General features: G+C 36.8%; 1 protein-coding gene across 1 annotated transcript in view; it reads left to right on the top strand.

The window, feature by feature from the left end:
- Positions 1–12,261: 12,261 nt before the first annotated feature.
- The window catches only part of LOC124281313, a 51,536-nt gene continuing 46,398 nt past the window's right edge, over positions 12,262–17,399 (top strand). Inside the window, exon 1 of the mRNA XM_046717336.1 lies at positions 12,262–12,385. Within this exon, the coding sequence (XP_046573292.1) occupies positions 12,327–12,385 (59 nt within the window). The 5' untranslated portion in view covers positions 12,262–12,326. The remainder of the gene's footprint in view (positions 12,386–17,399) is intronic.

The following is a 17,399-nucleotide window of genomic DNA, read 5'->3' as shown; positions in this document are numbered from 1 at the left end:
TATAATGGTTTTGTACAATATTGTATAATGGTTTTGTACAATATTGTATAATGGTTTTGTACAATATTGTATAATGGTTTTGCAGTAACTGTAGCACATATTGATCCCATGATGCAGTATAGCTGATGGCATGTAACCATGCCCCAGTTTGCAGATCTCTGCTCTCTCTCCTGTGATTAACTCACTCCCTCATTGTTGGATCAACTGTCATTAGGGGGCGGTGGGATAGCCTAGTGGTGAAAGCGTTCGCTTGTGGCGCCGAAAACCCGGGTTCAATTCCCCACATGGATACAATGTGTGAAACCCATTTCTGGTGTCCCCAGCGATGATATTGCTGGAATATGGCTACAAGCGGTGTCGAACCATATTCACTCACTGTCATTAGACTTCAGTTGCCCTCTGACACAGGACAGTAACATCAAACGCCAACAGATGGTTTGATGCTTGGATATAAGAAGACTATTGGGGGCTATATAGCTCTATTTGACCTACTCACTAAGATAATGACGATGATAATGAGTCATGGTGGTGGTAAATATGAAGTGGTGGTGGTGGTGGTGGTGGTGGTGGTGGTGGTGGTGATGATGATGATGATGATGATGATGATGATGATGATGATGATGATGATGATGATGGTGGTGATTATGATGACTACGATGATAATGAGTCATGGTGGTGGTAAATATGAAGATGTGGTGGTGGTGGTGGTGGTGGTGATGATGATGATGATGATGATGGTGATTACGATGACGATGATAATGAGTCATGGTGGTGGTAAATCATCATCATCATCATCATCATGTTGATGATGATATTGGTAAATGTGAAGAACTGCATCCCTCCATGCTCCTCTCTTGCATCAGACTGACTCAGTGCTAGTATATAACTGGAATACTTCTCAAAGTAGCAGTAACCACAGCTCACTTAAACCCATGCAGAGCTCAGAAAAGGGTCAGTGTGCAATCCACCTCCATTCTCAACTTCCTGAGGAGTATACAAGACACAACATTGCATACTTTGAAAGGACTTAACAGCATTTACTGAATATTCAGATTTACACTTATTTTCTTCAGACAGTAACCCAAAATCATTAAAATTTCTTCAACTTTCAACTCCCTTATAAGAACATCAAAGTGACGTGATCATTTCTAAAGAATTTTGATAAGAGGGAACTTTTCACAATAAAATTCTTGAGTCACCGAGATCACATTTCTGACCCTGTAGTAATTACTTTCCCCAGATTAAGATATTTTCAGTAGATAACATTTAAGTCTATCGAACCGTCCCAGAATGTTATCTCACCATTGTTAAGTTCAGATTACAGGTTAGCAATATGGAGGACAGTCATTAGGTAAACAGTGTGGAGGAGCATATGTTTAGTGGCTAGGTGCATAGGATTAACTATATTGACTTGTTGGTTGGGGAGTAGTGTGTACAAGAGGTTGTTGTTGGGTGTAGTTGTTGATGACTGATCTGTGGGAATGGTGTAGATGCTCATGGTCGTGTTGGGATGGACGGATTGGAAGAGTAAGTACAAGCTTTGTTGTGGAAGGAGTCTTTTTTATGTTAAAAATATGTTATGTTATGTAGTTAGGTCGTTAAAACACTCCTTGTTTTGGATTAAAAATATACAGTCAAATGAGGTTAATAACACATGGGCAATAGGATTGTAAAAAATGTAAAAAAACCATGACTTTCAACCAGTCCTATAGAACTAGGCTATACAATTCTACCGTAAAACATTCAATCAGAAATTACTATTCATTTGTAAAAGCAAATCTATGGTGTTACTGTTTAAATGTAGAACCTCTCAACAGGACTCACAATTCACATGTAAACCCTTGAAACAAAACCATCAGCAAGATACTAATAATACTTTAGAGAAAAGTGGCAGTAGATTTATGAGAACAAGTAAGGCCCGTGACTATAAATACATAATTCACACATCATTTGAATACAATCTAGTATTGTTTTTTACGTCATTCCTTCATTCATTTGATGTTCTTCCTTCATTCATTCATTTGATTTTCTTCCTTCATTCATTCATTTGATTTCCTTCATTCATTCATTCCCACGATCATTTATGAACCACTGGAAAATATGTTTAAGGACTACAGACAATAACATATAGCTCAGATATACCATTAATTAGATTGAGTTAAATATTTACGGAAATCAGTTAAATACAATTTAGCAGATTATGACTAGTCTTGAGGGCAAGTGATCTCATAGAACTGTGTTGCCTCACCAATAATTTTCCAGCTCTCTAAATGTCACATTAATGTTACATATTTGACATATGCTCACTGGATTGTCTTGTCCAGATACAGATTCAGGCAAACCTCATTTAGCTCTAATATTGCTGCATTGCAGCTGACACACTTGCTCCAATTATTACCTAGCTCCTAGTTCCATCAAATCGTTGTGTATTTGACATATGATGGGTAAGGTATTTCATTAACTTTCATTTAAATACTTCTCTAAGAAATAGTCCATCTGTTTGACAGCAGTCTGTAAATAGGGGTGAAACAGTACGCTCTTTCCACGGTGTGGTACATATTGCGGTACAAGGCCCTCGGTTCAGTCCATTTCGGTTCGGTATATGAGACATGATCCTAATGCAGAAAAGAAAAGAAACGCATAGATTTTGACAAAATGATTCAATTTCTAGACATTTTAGAAAAGGTTTAAAAAGGTTAATAAAATGATGGTACGAAAACCGAATATACTGATATTTTGGATTGCATCACAATATACCGAACCGAAGGCAAAATACCTCGGTTCTACTAATACCGCGCTATACCGTTTCACCCCTATCTGTAAATATTCTGTCTTGACCAGACAATCCAGTGATTGATATCATTAATATCAATTTAAATAGTTTGTGTATGACATGCATCAGAAAGTCAGCAGGCCCAACCACTAGATCCTGTTAGTTGCTTCTTACAACAAGTACACTCGTAGGTCAATTCTAACCTTAATATCGTCACGATAAGGCTGAAATATTGCTGATGTGACATTAAATAATAACTCACTCACTCACTCTAACCTTAATCATCCAGGCATTTCTAACTGGTAGTGAAGGAAAATCATCCCTCAGACACAAGGGGTAGTGGGATAGCGTGATGGTTAAAGTGTCCGCTCTGTTCCCCCCCATTTACTTAATGGACTACACCACATACATAGTCCAACTTAACATTCATGTTTCAGGTGGCAAACAAGGTATGACACTTAAAGTACTCAAAGGCCTGGAACATCTTGAATAGATTGTATTAAAATAAAAAAGTAATTTTAAAAGATAAAATCCCTCCTGCATAACATATTTGTAAACATGCTGTAAGATAACACATTATCTGGGACTTTATACCTGTGACAGGCAAACCAGGAAAAGTATTTAGTACAAACTAGTTTCTTGAATATTATTACTTTCAATTAAATACATTTTAAGCATTTTTGTTGGTCTGGTACTCAGAGTAATGTAAGCCAATAGTAAAACGGTGCAACAGTAGTTATTAATATTACCTGTGTTGGGAAATATAAATAAAACAAATTTCCATCATTTAAACTCTGTGATATGACTGGTACTTCCTAACAGGTCATGATATGTCTGTGAGAAAGAAAAGCCAGCAAAATCTAAAAATAATGACTGATTATGTTAAGCTTCTATTTATACTGTTCAGTACACATTCTTCCACTGAGAGACACACTCCTATGTATTGTCCAGCTACTGTGGAACTGAAAGCTGGGTTCTCCATTGAGACTGTTACCTTTAACAATGGTCTGTATATACACGAACCACCTCAAGACCCTCACTCCCATTTGTGGGGTGACCCCTCTCCCACCCAGGGTAACAAACCATGGCCTTTACAAATTACAATTATCTCATAGATCACTCTCATTGGTCCCTTCTGGCGTGAGTTGCATTTCACTAATGTTAAATATAGGAATATATCCTCCAGTACATGTCCTTGGGTAAATTCCTGGATGGGATCGGTGGAATTGGAATTATGTCAGTGTAGATTAACTTAAAAAATTAATGATTTGGTGAAGATGTTTAATAACGTCATTTATTCAGCTTGTGACATATTCTGACTGCTGTCATGTCTGTGATTCAGTGTGTGACTGTCGGACTAAATCCGACTATTATGATTATGATGGATGGAGGATCATGATGATTCAAGGATATGTCTTTGATAAAACTGACTCTACATGTATAAATTTGAGCAACGTTCAATGTGGATCTATTTGATTGAAATAAATTGGCATGCTGTGTCTGGGGAAGATTTAGACAGAAGTTTATTCCAACATTCTAAGAGGAGATATAGGAAATAACAGTTTCTACAACATGTTCTCAACAAGGTAAGATGAAAAAATGATTTTGGGATTATATTTCAAGCTTTCATTCCACAGAGACTTTTGTTAAGGGAAATATTGTTAATCCAGATTTTGCAATTTCCAGAATGCCAACAGGATTAGTGAAACATTGACCTGCATGGTATATCAGCATTCTCTATTTTCTGTGGTAGATTTCACTGTGCTTATTTCTAGAACACTGTGAGACTTTAACCACTCCAGCCTGCATTGTGAGGTGGGGTAGCCTAGTGGTTAAAGCGTTCATTTTTCACGCCAAAGATCTGGGTTCGATTCCCCACATGGGTACAGTGTGTGAAGCTCATTTCTGATGTGCCCTGCCATGAAATTACTGAAATAATGCTAAAGGCGGTGTAAAACTAAACTCAATCTCCAGTCCTCCACCTTATTGAGCCTGTACATGTGACCTGTCTATGGCAGTGATGTTATGAATGATACAGTATGTATCATGATACAGTCTCACATCAAGGGGGAGCCCTTCCTCTAATATAATACCTCTCTACTTGAAGGTGTGACAACTTGGGGCGATGTCATATTTGTCAAGTTAGTTTCAGTTTATTTTTGTTTTCACCACCGTTCAATCTTTCAGTGATTATAAAAATAAAAATAAAAGTAATGCAAAATATAAGTCACTATTATCACAATAAATGATCAGTATTTTCATGCAGTCTCTGGTCCTTGCCGAGGAGAACAAAACCATCTCAGAATATAATGAAAATGCATGCTGTAAATAATATGGCTTGCACTTGAAAAATTACTCCTGTTTTTTCGAAATAGATCAACCCATGAAGATATGGGTTAGAATTGATCTTCAGCAACCCACGCTTCTCGTAAGAGGCGACTAACGGGATTGAGTGGTCAGGCTCACTGACTGGGTTGACACATGTCATCACATCTCAGTTGCGTAGACTGATGCTCATGCTGCCAATTACTGGATTGTCTAAATTATTTACAGATCGCTGTTATGTTGCTAGAATATTGCTGAGTGTGGTATTAAACAACAAACCAACCAACCAATAAATCAACCAACAGAAACAATGTCATGTCATATGAAATAAACAATTATCAAGCTCATCAGCATTTATCTGTTTTATTTTGAATGGCTTTAGATAATTGTTCGCAAATATCCATAAATAATTTTGAAAAGGTGTACCCACATGTTAAGACTGTCTACCTGAAAACTTATTGTCACTCAACCTATGAGTACAAATTGCACAAAATGCACCTATTGATGCTAAATACAATCTAACTGAAAGGAAGCAATGTATTTGAAGTAGCCGTGAACGGTAATATTGAACAATCTGAATAAAAGGTTTGTATCCAGTGCCCTTGGCTAACTTTTGTGTACTCAGTTTGACTTACACTTTAACACTTATAGACTGTTTATTCTGACATCTTATGTCACCATTCTCTGACAATTCTGTCACAACCTCCAGTGTAAGTAACTAGATATACACTCCCCATTCTACTCTCAAACTGATCTTCACTCATACAGATCAATAGTCTCACCCTCATTGTTTACATTTTACGTATACAAGTGTTTACATGTAGATTTCTTCTTATTTGAAGACAGTATAATAGATTCTTTCACTATGCTGTAATTCTTTTCACAAAAAATGTCAGTATGAAAATGAAGAAGTTAAACTTTAAATTTTATTTCAAGCTACTGACCTCCTATTCCCTACAGGTTTTACAGAGCCAAAATATTGCATCTTATGATAAATATTGTGGATTGATTCAAATTATATATACTGTTTGTCCTGTGGGATAAAACTGTTTAATTAAGGCCAGTTTACTTATATATAAACTTACAATAATAAATATACATTACTGTCTGTGTCACTTTTCCTAGGGCAATCAATAACTTGCATTTCACACAGGAAACCAGCAAACATATGTAACGTAAAAAATTTTATTTAAAATATTAAGAAAAGTTTCATCATCAGCTGTCCATATTTTTCCTGTTTTCCATCTCCCTGCCACATTGAATTTTCATTCTAATATGAAATAATAAATAGTTTTCTTGTGTCAGTTTTCCCTGCTGATGCGGAAATATTTGCCCTGATGTGATTAAATAAATACCCATACCCTTCAGTAATCATAAAAAAAACATGTCTTCTTGATTTTTCTTTATCTGCATTCATTTCAAGAAGCAAAGGAATTTGATTTACATTATATATCAATTTCAGTATCATTACCAAGTGGTCTTGATAATATAATTTTATAAAAACATTACACAATTAATGAAAAAAATATTTTTATATTTTCTTATTTTCATTGTTGTTCTTATACTTGTCTTGTTGGTTGAGATTTGAGATGAGAAACATAAAGAGTACAGATGTCTATAGTGACAAGCTGTACAAATACTTCATGTTTCCATGGTTGTTGGTACCATTGTCACCCAAGCCCATGAATATGATTGGTAAACAGGAAAACGTTTTCTGAGGGAGGTTAAATGAGGTGAAGGGTCATGTTCAGGATAGTTCCACTCATATAGCAATGTGTGTGCATGTGGCTGCTTGTACTAGTCTGACAACTGTTGGGTTTATAGTGCTATAGTCTGTTTGCAGTGAAAACGTACCGATGAAATTCACTCTAATCAAAAAAGTAAATCGAATAAAGTGAAATTAAGATTGCGAATCCTCATAATTTTACCTTGCCAATTGAACATTTAAATCTCAGAATTTTATTCAACTTAGGATTAAAGTTGTTTAACAAACTATCATAGTTTCAAATCGCTATTATTGGTTTGTATTACAAGGGGGTATGTACTTTAAATGAAACACCGAGAACAAGTATGGTTGGTCTAAGTTAACGCTCATCAAGTACCGCACGTGCATTTGTTTCACTGTTCCATCTACTGCCCTTACCCCCTTGTAATACAAACCAATAATAGCGATTTGAATCTATGATCGTTTGTTAAACAACTTTCACCCTAAGTTGAATAAAAATATGAGATTTAAATGTTCATTTGGCAAGGTAAACTTTGAGGATTCGCAATCTTAATTTCACTTAATTTGATTTACTTTTTTGTTTAAAGTGATATTCATCGGTACGTTTTCACTGCAAACAGACTATAGTCTGCTGAGAAACTTACAGTTAAACACTGACACCCACACAGACACAATATACTGACTTTGTGATGACTAGTCCTTAACATGTACCACCACAAACATGTTTTGGTATGAAGCAACCAGCCAATCACACCACCCATATTCCTGGGTGGAGGCAGTTTCTCCACAAAGAATCCTCCACAAGAATTATTTGAAGTGCTCTTATTACCAAAACAAACAAATTGACTGCAGAGTCCTTTATGTTTTAATCTTTATTTCAAAACCAGATTTTGAGAGAAACATCTATCCTCCAAATGACAAACATAAAGACCTTTGCATTATTTTTCTATTTTGCATTCTTTGATATTCTGAACAAAAACATGACTTGTTTTAAATTGAAGTCAGCTTTCATGAAATTATCAATTCATAAACTTGCTAATAAGAATTCTTTTAATGGAAATTGTGATTCAGACTCAGTGCTTACAACTGATCTGTTTTGTGGTGTAGGGCAAATGTTTTTGAAAATGTGTATTTTCCTAAATTGTTGCCATTTGTGCCTAAACAAATGTCACATATATCTGTTTCTATGATTACACTGACAACCCTAGTTTGTATTATTGATTGAGTATTGGAATGTATTTGACTATTATCTTGATTGACGTCCAGACTTGTTTGACCAACACCGTTCAGTATTCAATAAAGAAAGTGAACAGTGATTTGTCTTGTGGGAACTATGTCTGTGATAATTTACTGAGAGCATATCACAGACAGTTTAATATCAAGTTTATCATGTACACAATCTTCAGAAGACTTTGTAACCAATATTCCCCACAACAAACACGTTTAAATGCTTGTTTATCACTTTCTACAGCCTTCTAAAGGGAGGGTCATAATATGGTTGTCACAGGGACTCTATGGCATGGTCTTTCTAATCTGTCTGTGCAAATATTCGGCTTAGGCGATGCCTTTTTAATGTAATGGTTTACAGTGTTATTGATACCAGGCTAATTGGTAAAGGTGAATATTTCATTTGGTATTAAATTATTTGGGTTGGTCAGATCATTTGGAAATAGGTTAGTGAGTGATGAGGAGCCATATTCAAGCAATTTAAGGGTGGGGTACAGCAGAAATAGGCTTCACACACAGCACGTATGTGGGGACTTAAACCAGGTTCGGGCAAAACATTTAACCACTTGACTACCCTGTCACACACAAAAAAACAAAAACAACTTGAATATGTTTCACCCATGAAGGTAAGATTTTACAAATAAAATTGTACCCTACTTGAACACCCTGCCCACCCCAAAAAGAAGGTAAGATTTTACATAGCAAGAATTTTGAGAGAGATCATGACTTGAATATGTTTTAATATCATGAAGGTAAGATTTTACAAATAAATATTGTATTATGCCAGCAAGTATTTAGAGAGCATTTGGCTACTTGAAAACACTGCAGGAATTTTCTGCTAGAGATTATGACTTGAATATGTTTCAATATCTTGAAGGTAAGATTTTACAAATAAAAATTGTATTATGCCAGCAAGTATTTAGAGAGCATTTGGCTATTTGAAAACACTGCAGGAACTATGCTGGATGATAAATAGAGACTTTCAGTATCAGATATAGCAACAGGAGTCGGTAAAAATTTATAACATTTTCATTTTTATTAAAAAGAATTTTATAGCATTAACCAGTGTTTTTAATGTAAGAGGAACTTCAGTGGCAGTGAGATTAGTGATGTCATTTGATTGTGACGTGGTAACTGTTGATGTCACAATGGTCTGCATTGCTTCAATTCATTGTAGCAATATTTGTTGATCTCACCCAAATGATTTGTTAAGTGGACGCCAGTTTGGGATGTCTCAGTCTGTATAGTACAGGATGTATTTACAGACATATATGTGTATATTTAGTTCAATAGTCATTAAATAACTAACATGCAATATATAATGATTTGATTAATAATGAATTAAAACCTTTATTATTTTGTATTATGTTTAAAGTCATAATTTCTACTTTTCCAATCTCGTAAGATAGAGTGTGAAGCAAAGTAAACTATAGTAAAGTTTGTCTCTAAATGCTGCTTTTGGTCAAATCCTAAACTGAGATATACCAATGTCAATAAAACCTATCTTTACCTCCAAAATCTCTCGTTTGAGGGGAGATGGGGTAGCCCAGTGGTTGAAGAGTTCGCTGATCACACTGAAGACCCAGGTTCGATTCCCCATGGGTAGAATGTGTGAAGCCCATTTCTGGTGTCCCCCACCATGATATTGCTGTAATATTGCTAAAAGTGGCGTAAAACCATACTCACTAAGTCACTTTAAATCACAGATTACATAGTCATGGTACAGAACTAGTCCAGTCTGTAAACCCAAAAATAAAAAGGTGTTGCCTTACTTTATATTTTATATATCTGGGTGGATCAGCGAGAGTTCATAGAACTTGTCAAATCAATAAACGTAGGTAGATATAGAGAGATCAGATGAAAATGCATAATGTGGACACAGGGACTCATTCACCTCATACAGGTCACTCCTTCTGACTCAGTATGTACTCACAGAATTTCATTTTTTGTAATATTGTCTTTTTATTGGATAGGATTTCTCGGCCGTGTAATTCTAAAGAATGTTTAATGGCCTGTCACTACTAACCTGAGATATTGCAGAAGGCTGTGTACAAAATGTATGTTTAAAGTCTAACCAATTTATTATTTTATCTTTGGAAGTACCTTCCAGAAACTTCCATATATATAAAAAGCTGTTGTACTGATTTAGAAAATATTCTTGAACTTTTTTTATTTGTATTTTTGATATTTTCTTTCCAAACTCACATCAGATCAACCCTTAACATATGGTGGGTTTTTCTTGCCTTCTCTCCCTCTGCATATTTCTGCAGAAAATCTGTAACTCATTTTAGGGAAATTCTGGTGAGATAGAATCCAGGGTCCCGATCCACAGAGCGTTCGTAACGTTATGACATGTCGTAACTCTATAGTTTACCATAGGCTTACGAATGTCGTAGCGCTACGAACACTTTGTGGATCAGGACCCTGGAAATTATGCACGCTGTAATGAACTCCATATTAATCTGTCAGCCACAAAATAAGATAAAATTGTTATTCTAGAATTGGTTGAACAAAATAATGTTTGTCCTTATAAGAGGGGTAGGCCTAACATTTTTGTCTCAGATGTTACAAAAAAAATGTAATAGTTTTATGGAGATTATGAACTGAAAAAAGAAAGTGTAAAAGGCTAGTATGGCTTCTCCGTTCAGAGGAACTAAATTGCATTTCTTGAAGCAGTGACAGAACTATATTTTGTCTCTACAATTCAAAGCCACCACCTCGGGATCGGGTGGTCAGGCTCGCTGACTTGGTTGACACATGTCATCGGTTCCCAATTGTGTTGATCGATGCTCTTGCTGTTGATCACTGGATTGTCTGGTCCAGACTCGATTATTTACAGACCGCTGCCATATAGCTGGAATATTGCTGAGTGCTGTATAAAACTAAACTCACTCACTCAAAGCCACCACCTACCTTTACCCCTTACCCCACTGTACCCACATCTGTCCCCAAACCTTATATACTTCTAGATCCTTTTAACTCACCCCTACTCCTGGGATATCAAGTGATCTGTCCCTTATAATTCAAATCAAGAGTTCCCTGGATTACCATGACTGCACACTCATCAAAGAAAAACAATCTTCATGAAAAAACAAATACCGGTACAAGTATGTACGTGGATTAAAAAACTAGCACAACCAGTGCCACTGACTAAATCAATCACTCTCAAGATAAACATGACTGGTTTATGAAAGCAAGTTTTTATTTCATGAGTTAACTTTTACCTGTGTTTATACCTGACTGTATAACAGAGATAATTTTAATCAAACTGGGACACGTGTAAGTGTACGGGTATATTTTCAGTGTTTTATTCCGCTGCCATGCATCTGGGCTAGGGGAGATTTATCTTTGTCAAGCTCTTGAGCGTTGTTAATGTAGACAGATCTCACGTTCGTGTTGGGAAACCTAGGCCAGTTATTTGCATATTGAAAGGAAGGTGTCAGGGTATTATCTCCCAAGCAATGGAATTGTGTTCATGGTTTGCATACATTGTCGACAGGTTCTCCCTCCGTGTGTGTGATCATTGAAGAGGTGCTAGCTTTCAGTGGTTATTGTGACATCTTATTCAATCACCTGATTTGTGTGGTATGTACGTGAAAAGTTTGTGAATATTTTGTTTCAATAATTTGTGGATAAATCAAATCTCACTTGAATCAGTTTTGGTATTAATGTGACTGATTTGTTTTGTATGTAAGTGAAAAGGTGGTTTATGAATATTTTATTTCTATAATTTCTGGATAAATCAAGTTTTATTTGATTGCTTTCTGTATTTGTCAATGGCATAATTTTGTTTAGTTGCTAAGTGAAAATTTGGTGTGGTATGATTTTTTAAATAATTCTTTGATGAATCAAGTGTTATATAGATCAGTTTTATTCATAGGGTTCTGTTTCATTTTACATGTAATTATTTTTAAAAAAAAATAAAATTATTAAAAAAAATAATTTAATTATTTTTCATTATTATTTTCAATTTTTCTGTTTGTAGTTTTCAAATATACATTATATTGTAAAAGTATGAATGTTTGGATGGTTAGATCAGTGTCTGTACAAACTGAGAAATAGGTATCTATAATATCATTGAGTGGTAGTGAGTGTGTGTCGAAATTGGTTTTAGAAAAAACTCTAACACAGACTTTGCATTTAAGTTGAATAGGATCTCTTGAAAATTTTAATTTTCTAGTGTTATGGTTATCAACCTAGGAACAGAGAACCTTCCCCTGCATGGTGTGTTTAGTGAGTGAGTGTGTTTGTGTAACGTGTCAGCCATATTGAAAAATGGAAGAAGCGGACTACCTTTGTGATCACTCCACCAACAAAATGCTCATTGTTGAGAGGTGAGTATACACAACAGTTATAATTTTGGTCTCTCAGGGGTGACTTGGATTTAACATTGCTTCATACAGTATTAACATCATTTTGCAGCAAGTCAGCTCATTTTTGAAGGAAAGGTAAAATTGACACTCGTCTCAGACCTTTATGATTTTGTTGAAAGATACAACCATGTAGGATTCTTAAAGAAGTGGTTTAACTGGATGATTACATATGGTATACCACAAATATCAACCATATGCAGGGGCGGATACAGCTTTTTGAGAAAGGGGGGCTGCACACTATTGAGAAAAGGAGGGGTGCACACTTCATTTTCACCCCAGCTTCAATGGTCATTTAACAAACCTTCAGCACAAAAGGGGGGGTGCACACCCCTGCACCCCCCCTCTGGATCGGCCTATGCATATGTATTCATAGACAATGGAATGCACACCACTGAAGTATTGTTGATAAATATTAGAGTGAGTGAGTATAGTTTTATGTACATTTATCCCGTTTCGAGGAGCGGTGGTGGGTTAGCCTAATGGTTAAAGTGTTTGCTTGCCACACCAAAGACCAGGTTCAGTTCATAGGGGAGCCTATTTCTGGTGTCCCTCACCATGATATTGCTGTAATATTGCTAAAAGGCATGTAAAACCATACTTACACATGATTCCAGGAATAATATGTTGGGGTACACCCAGGAATGGAGTTAACAAATTTTGGGGAATTGAATCCAGGCCTTTGGCATTATGAGAAATGTCTTTAACCATTGAGTTGCCCTCTGTTCCCCTTGTAAGAATATAAGGCTACAGTGATCATAAGGTGTTATTTGGTTCATTGTGTCACTTAGACAGCACAGTATAAATCTGCCAGGTCTCTAGCTTCCTGGAGGGTGGTGGGGTGGCCTTGCGGTTAAAGCGTTTGCCTCTCACACTGAAGACCTGGGTTAAGTGCCATGGTATTATAGAGGCCCTAAACTGCAGCTGTGGGTCCTATAATTCATTATTGTTTGATTTCAGAAAGTGGTGTGGTGTAACTGTTATGGCGATAATTTGTGTTGCAATTCATTGACAGTGACCATATATCATATATCGGTATATGATCTTTGTCATTAGCATGCATTGTGATATGTTTGTAAATATAGCAGTACATTGGAGCAAATATAAATATGTATATTTGGTCATATTTAAGTGGTCCATAATAGATATGGAGATGGAAAATTGTATCTGTCTGGCACAGCATGCCACTGATGGTCTTATTAATAAATTAGAATGTAGGTTTCACTACAATGTGACATATATACTATCTCCCTTGATTAAGAGCAACTAATGAGCAGATAATTTCGAGATTGTTGACTGCTGGTGATTGTTATTAAGGCATAACTCAGAAAAACTCATCAAAGTGTAGTATGGCAATACTTTGCCATACATATTGCAAGATAGGTTAAAGTGAAGCAATGTATTGCAATACAAAATCTAGGACAATCACAGTCTAAATATCAGTGTTTATATAGGTCACTATGTTTTCGTTTTTTTAAACTGAAATCCCTAGTTGAAGTTTCATGTTGACAACATGTGCGTATTTGGGGGTAATTATACCTCCGCTATGAAGTAACGGGGGTATATAGCGTTCATTCTGTCCGTCCGTCCGTCCCGAAACTTTGTCCGGAGCATATCTCTTAAAGTTTACATGCTAGGTTCACCAAACTTCACACACATGTTAATCATTACCCACTGATGTGCCTTTTGCTATTTTAAAGTTTTTTCAGAATTTGTTTTGTTGTTGTTTCCATGGAAACATGACTTGGTGCAAAATGTGTTTGATGGTTACCTGGCCACAGCATATCATCGAAACTATACATGCTAGGTTCACCAAACTTAATACACAAGTTAATCATGACCCACAGATATGCCATGTGCTAAAAAATAACAATCTTCATCTACGTCCACTTCATTGTGTGCAACAAGTTCAATTGTATGTCAGGTTTCCACGGGAAAAAAAAATAAAATAATGTTTCCATAAATTATTACTGTAATCAGTACATGGCAAAACTATTATCTAACATGTATATAAAGTTTAGTAGAGTCAAGGAGAAAGTCTTGTGAGCTGCTAATCCTTGTCACATTATATATATCAATATCAGTCATTTCCATGTCCCAACGTGGGAAGCGGGGGTATGTGAGCTGTGCTCACTTCTACACTTGTTGATTAAGGAAGTCAGTGAGGATGGTTCTATGCCAGTTTTATCAATGTTCCAGTAATATCAAGGCAGAGAACAGCAGAAATGGACATCAGACATAGTACCCATGTCGTGAATCAAACCCTTTTGTGTGATGTGTAAGTGCTTTAACCATTAGGCTCCTTCACCACCCATTAAGGTTTAGGTTGGTAGGTCTGATATGTAACCAACTTGAGCTGTAGAAGTGTGTACAGACTTTTCTGATCCATGACCCCAAAAAGAGTCATGGAGAAAACATTACAATAACTGAATGGCATAGGATAAGGGGTATTTGTAACCTGAAGACCACTCACGTCTTCCGCTGATCTAGCAGCACTGTAGTGGAAGAAGAGCTGTAAAATCTCCTGTCCACACCAAGATCAGTCTTGGTTAATACTTGGACCAGGTTCGTAGAGAGGCATTCAGGGGTATATATATGTGAGAAGCATTCATATGACATGTGATGTGATGTGAGGTGATGTGATGTGATGTGAGGTGAGGTGATGTGAGGTGAGGTGAGGTGAGGTGAGGTGAGGTGAAATTGGGTTTAACGTCGTGCTTGAGAATATTTCGCTCATATGACGACGTGCATGTGTGTGTATGTGTATGTGCGGCTGCTTGTACTAACCCAGACTGAAGCTGGTTTTATAGTGCTAGCCCACTGAGATACCATGCCGCAGTGAAGTATGAATATCCCACTCAGACACATTATACTGACTCCGAGCCGACCAGTCCTTGTTGTACCCATTAATGCCGAGTGCCAGGCAGGGACCAACAAGTACCATATTTTAACATCTTTTGGTATGACGCGGTCGGGGATCAAACCCGCCACCTTCCGCTCTCCGGGCGGACGCTCTAACCACTACACCACGGAGGCGGTCTGACATGTTTTGAGCATGTTTGAAATTAGAATTGTAACAAATAGTCACACTTACACAGATATTTGAACATTTAAGATGCATCAACCTTCAATATTTGTCACCATATATGACCATGTTCTTAGTTTAACTATTCTTCATTTTTAAACAAACAGAGTTTATGATATATGTTTTATTAAAAGCATTTATGTAAAGCATTTCAAACAAATATTCAATTAAAAATTAATGGTTTTGGTTTGCAGTCTTTGGGCCTTTATTCATTGACCCTGTCTCTCCCACCAAAGGGAATGACCTCTATATTGTCTGCATATACTGAAGGTGGCTTTTTGTGTGGATATACATGCAGGGTGTTGTCAGACACTTGTTGATGACGTATGCCATTGCTGATGTCAGACACTTTTGTTGATGTTGTCAGACTCTGATGTTATTTGATGCTGTTGCATGTTGTCAGACACTTGTTGATGATGTTGCATGCCGTTGTTGATGTTAAACATTTTTACTGATGTTGCCACACTCATCAGATTTCCTGCCATCATATACAAGATGAAAGAAGCCATCTCACAGCAGTTTTACAATCACAGTTTTCCTCATTACAAGCTGTTGTTTTTTGTCTCTGTTACTTTGGCAACTGATGCCCACTGGTGGAACGATACTGATGCCATGTAACATTATACTCCGGCTTCTCTGAAATCTTTAATGACTTGATCTGCATAACAGCACTCTCCATCTTACGTTTGGTTAATATATCTCCAAATTTGGGCGGTTCCGACACTCTCAAAGACCCAATTTGCATAATGGTAGACTCCATCTGTTCTGAACACACTGTCTGTTTTTCACCAAGTCCGGTGCCAGCTGAAAAGGCAGACTGGTGGAACTTGGTTGGCGCCATTCCTGGTCCTTGATTAACCCAAGCTTGGGAATGCCAATATGCATCATATTCACTTAGAACCAGGTCAGCATCTTCAGGTTCCTGAGATTTATCTTCTGGTTTATCAGTGCTAACTATTTCAAAACAGTCCTCCAACAGCTGGGCTTCAATAGATGTCATGTTGCTGATGCTTGTAGACAAATATACCTCAAATGTTTATTTTGTTGATGGACAGTTTCTTATAGAATGTGGAGCTTTGGCATGCAATTTACATATGCTTAGAATGTTGATAATTCCAATGTTGTATGACCAAGATAGTATTTGAAGAAGTAATCAAGGTTCTAATCCGATCACGTTCAACTGTCTCAGCTAACCAGAATATGCACCATAAAGAAAATAGTGGTTCACTTGCCATAGAAGAAACTTCTCTCTGGAGAAACTGGTTCACTTGTCCGTGGTGAAGCTGGTTAACATGACACTGGTCAAACGGATTCACTTGTCTCTGCATAAATTAGCTTACTTGTGTCTCACAAAGCAGTTTCAATGCATTCACTAAAGACACTAAACTGTCTCACTTTTGATAAGTTCTGTCTGTAAGCAAAATCCTGACTACATGCGTACAACGGAAAGAAAACAGCTGTTCTTTAAAACATCCAACAGGTTCTCTGTGAAACCTCCAACAGTTTGTCTCACACTATGTGTGTCAAGAGGCAGTCTTCCCACAGTGTGGCATATATATCTGTCAATATGGAAGCACTATTCTTCCATTAAAACACCTTAGGAATAAATGTAAACCATAAAAGTGAGACCAGTATCCTTGTGACTGTGAGAGTTCCGACTCAGGAAGGTGATCAGCCTCAATCTCCCCTCTCACAGGAGGCCAAGCCAGAGGCCAAGCTTGGGGTCATGATGTAACAGGGTGGGCTCGAGCTTGGGTCCACTCACTGCTGGAGTGAGGGTAGACTACACTTAGTCTCTGAATATATATAATTTTGATAGAAAGAAACAATTCCTTTTTAATTGAAAAGGAGCCCCAGTGAGATGGGAGATTCAGAACCTGAGGAAATCTAACA

The sequence above is a fragment of the Haliotis rubra genome, unplaced genomic scaffold, assembly GCF_003918875.1.
Source record: "Haliotis rubra isolate DU_JTF1 unplaced genomic scaffold, ASM391887v1 Scf282, whole genome shotgun sequence".
Lineage (NCBI taxonomy): Eukaryota > Metazoa > Mollusca > Gastropoda > Lepetellida > Haliotidae > Haliotis > Haliotis rubra.
The sequence above is the reverse complement of the archived record's forward strand: the minus strand, read 5'-3'. Positions and strand labels throughout refer to the sequence as shown.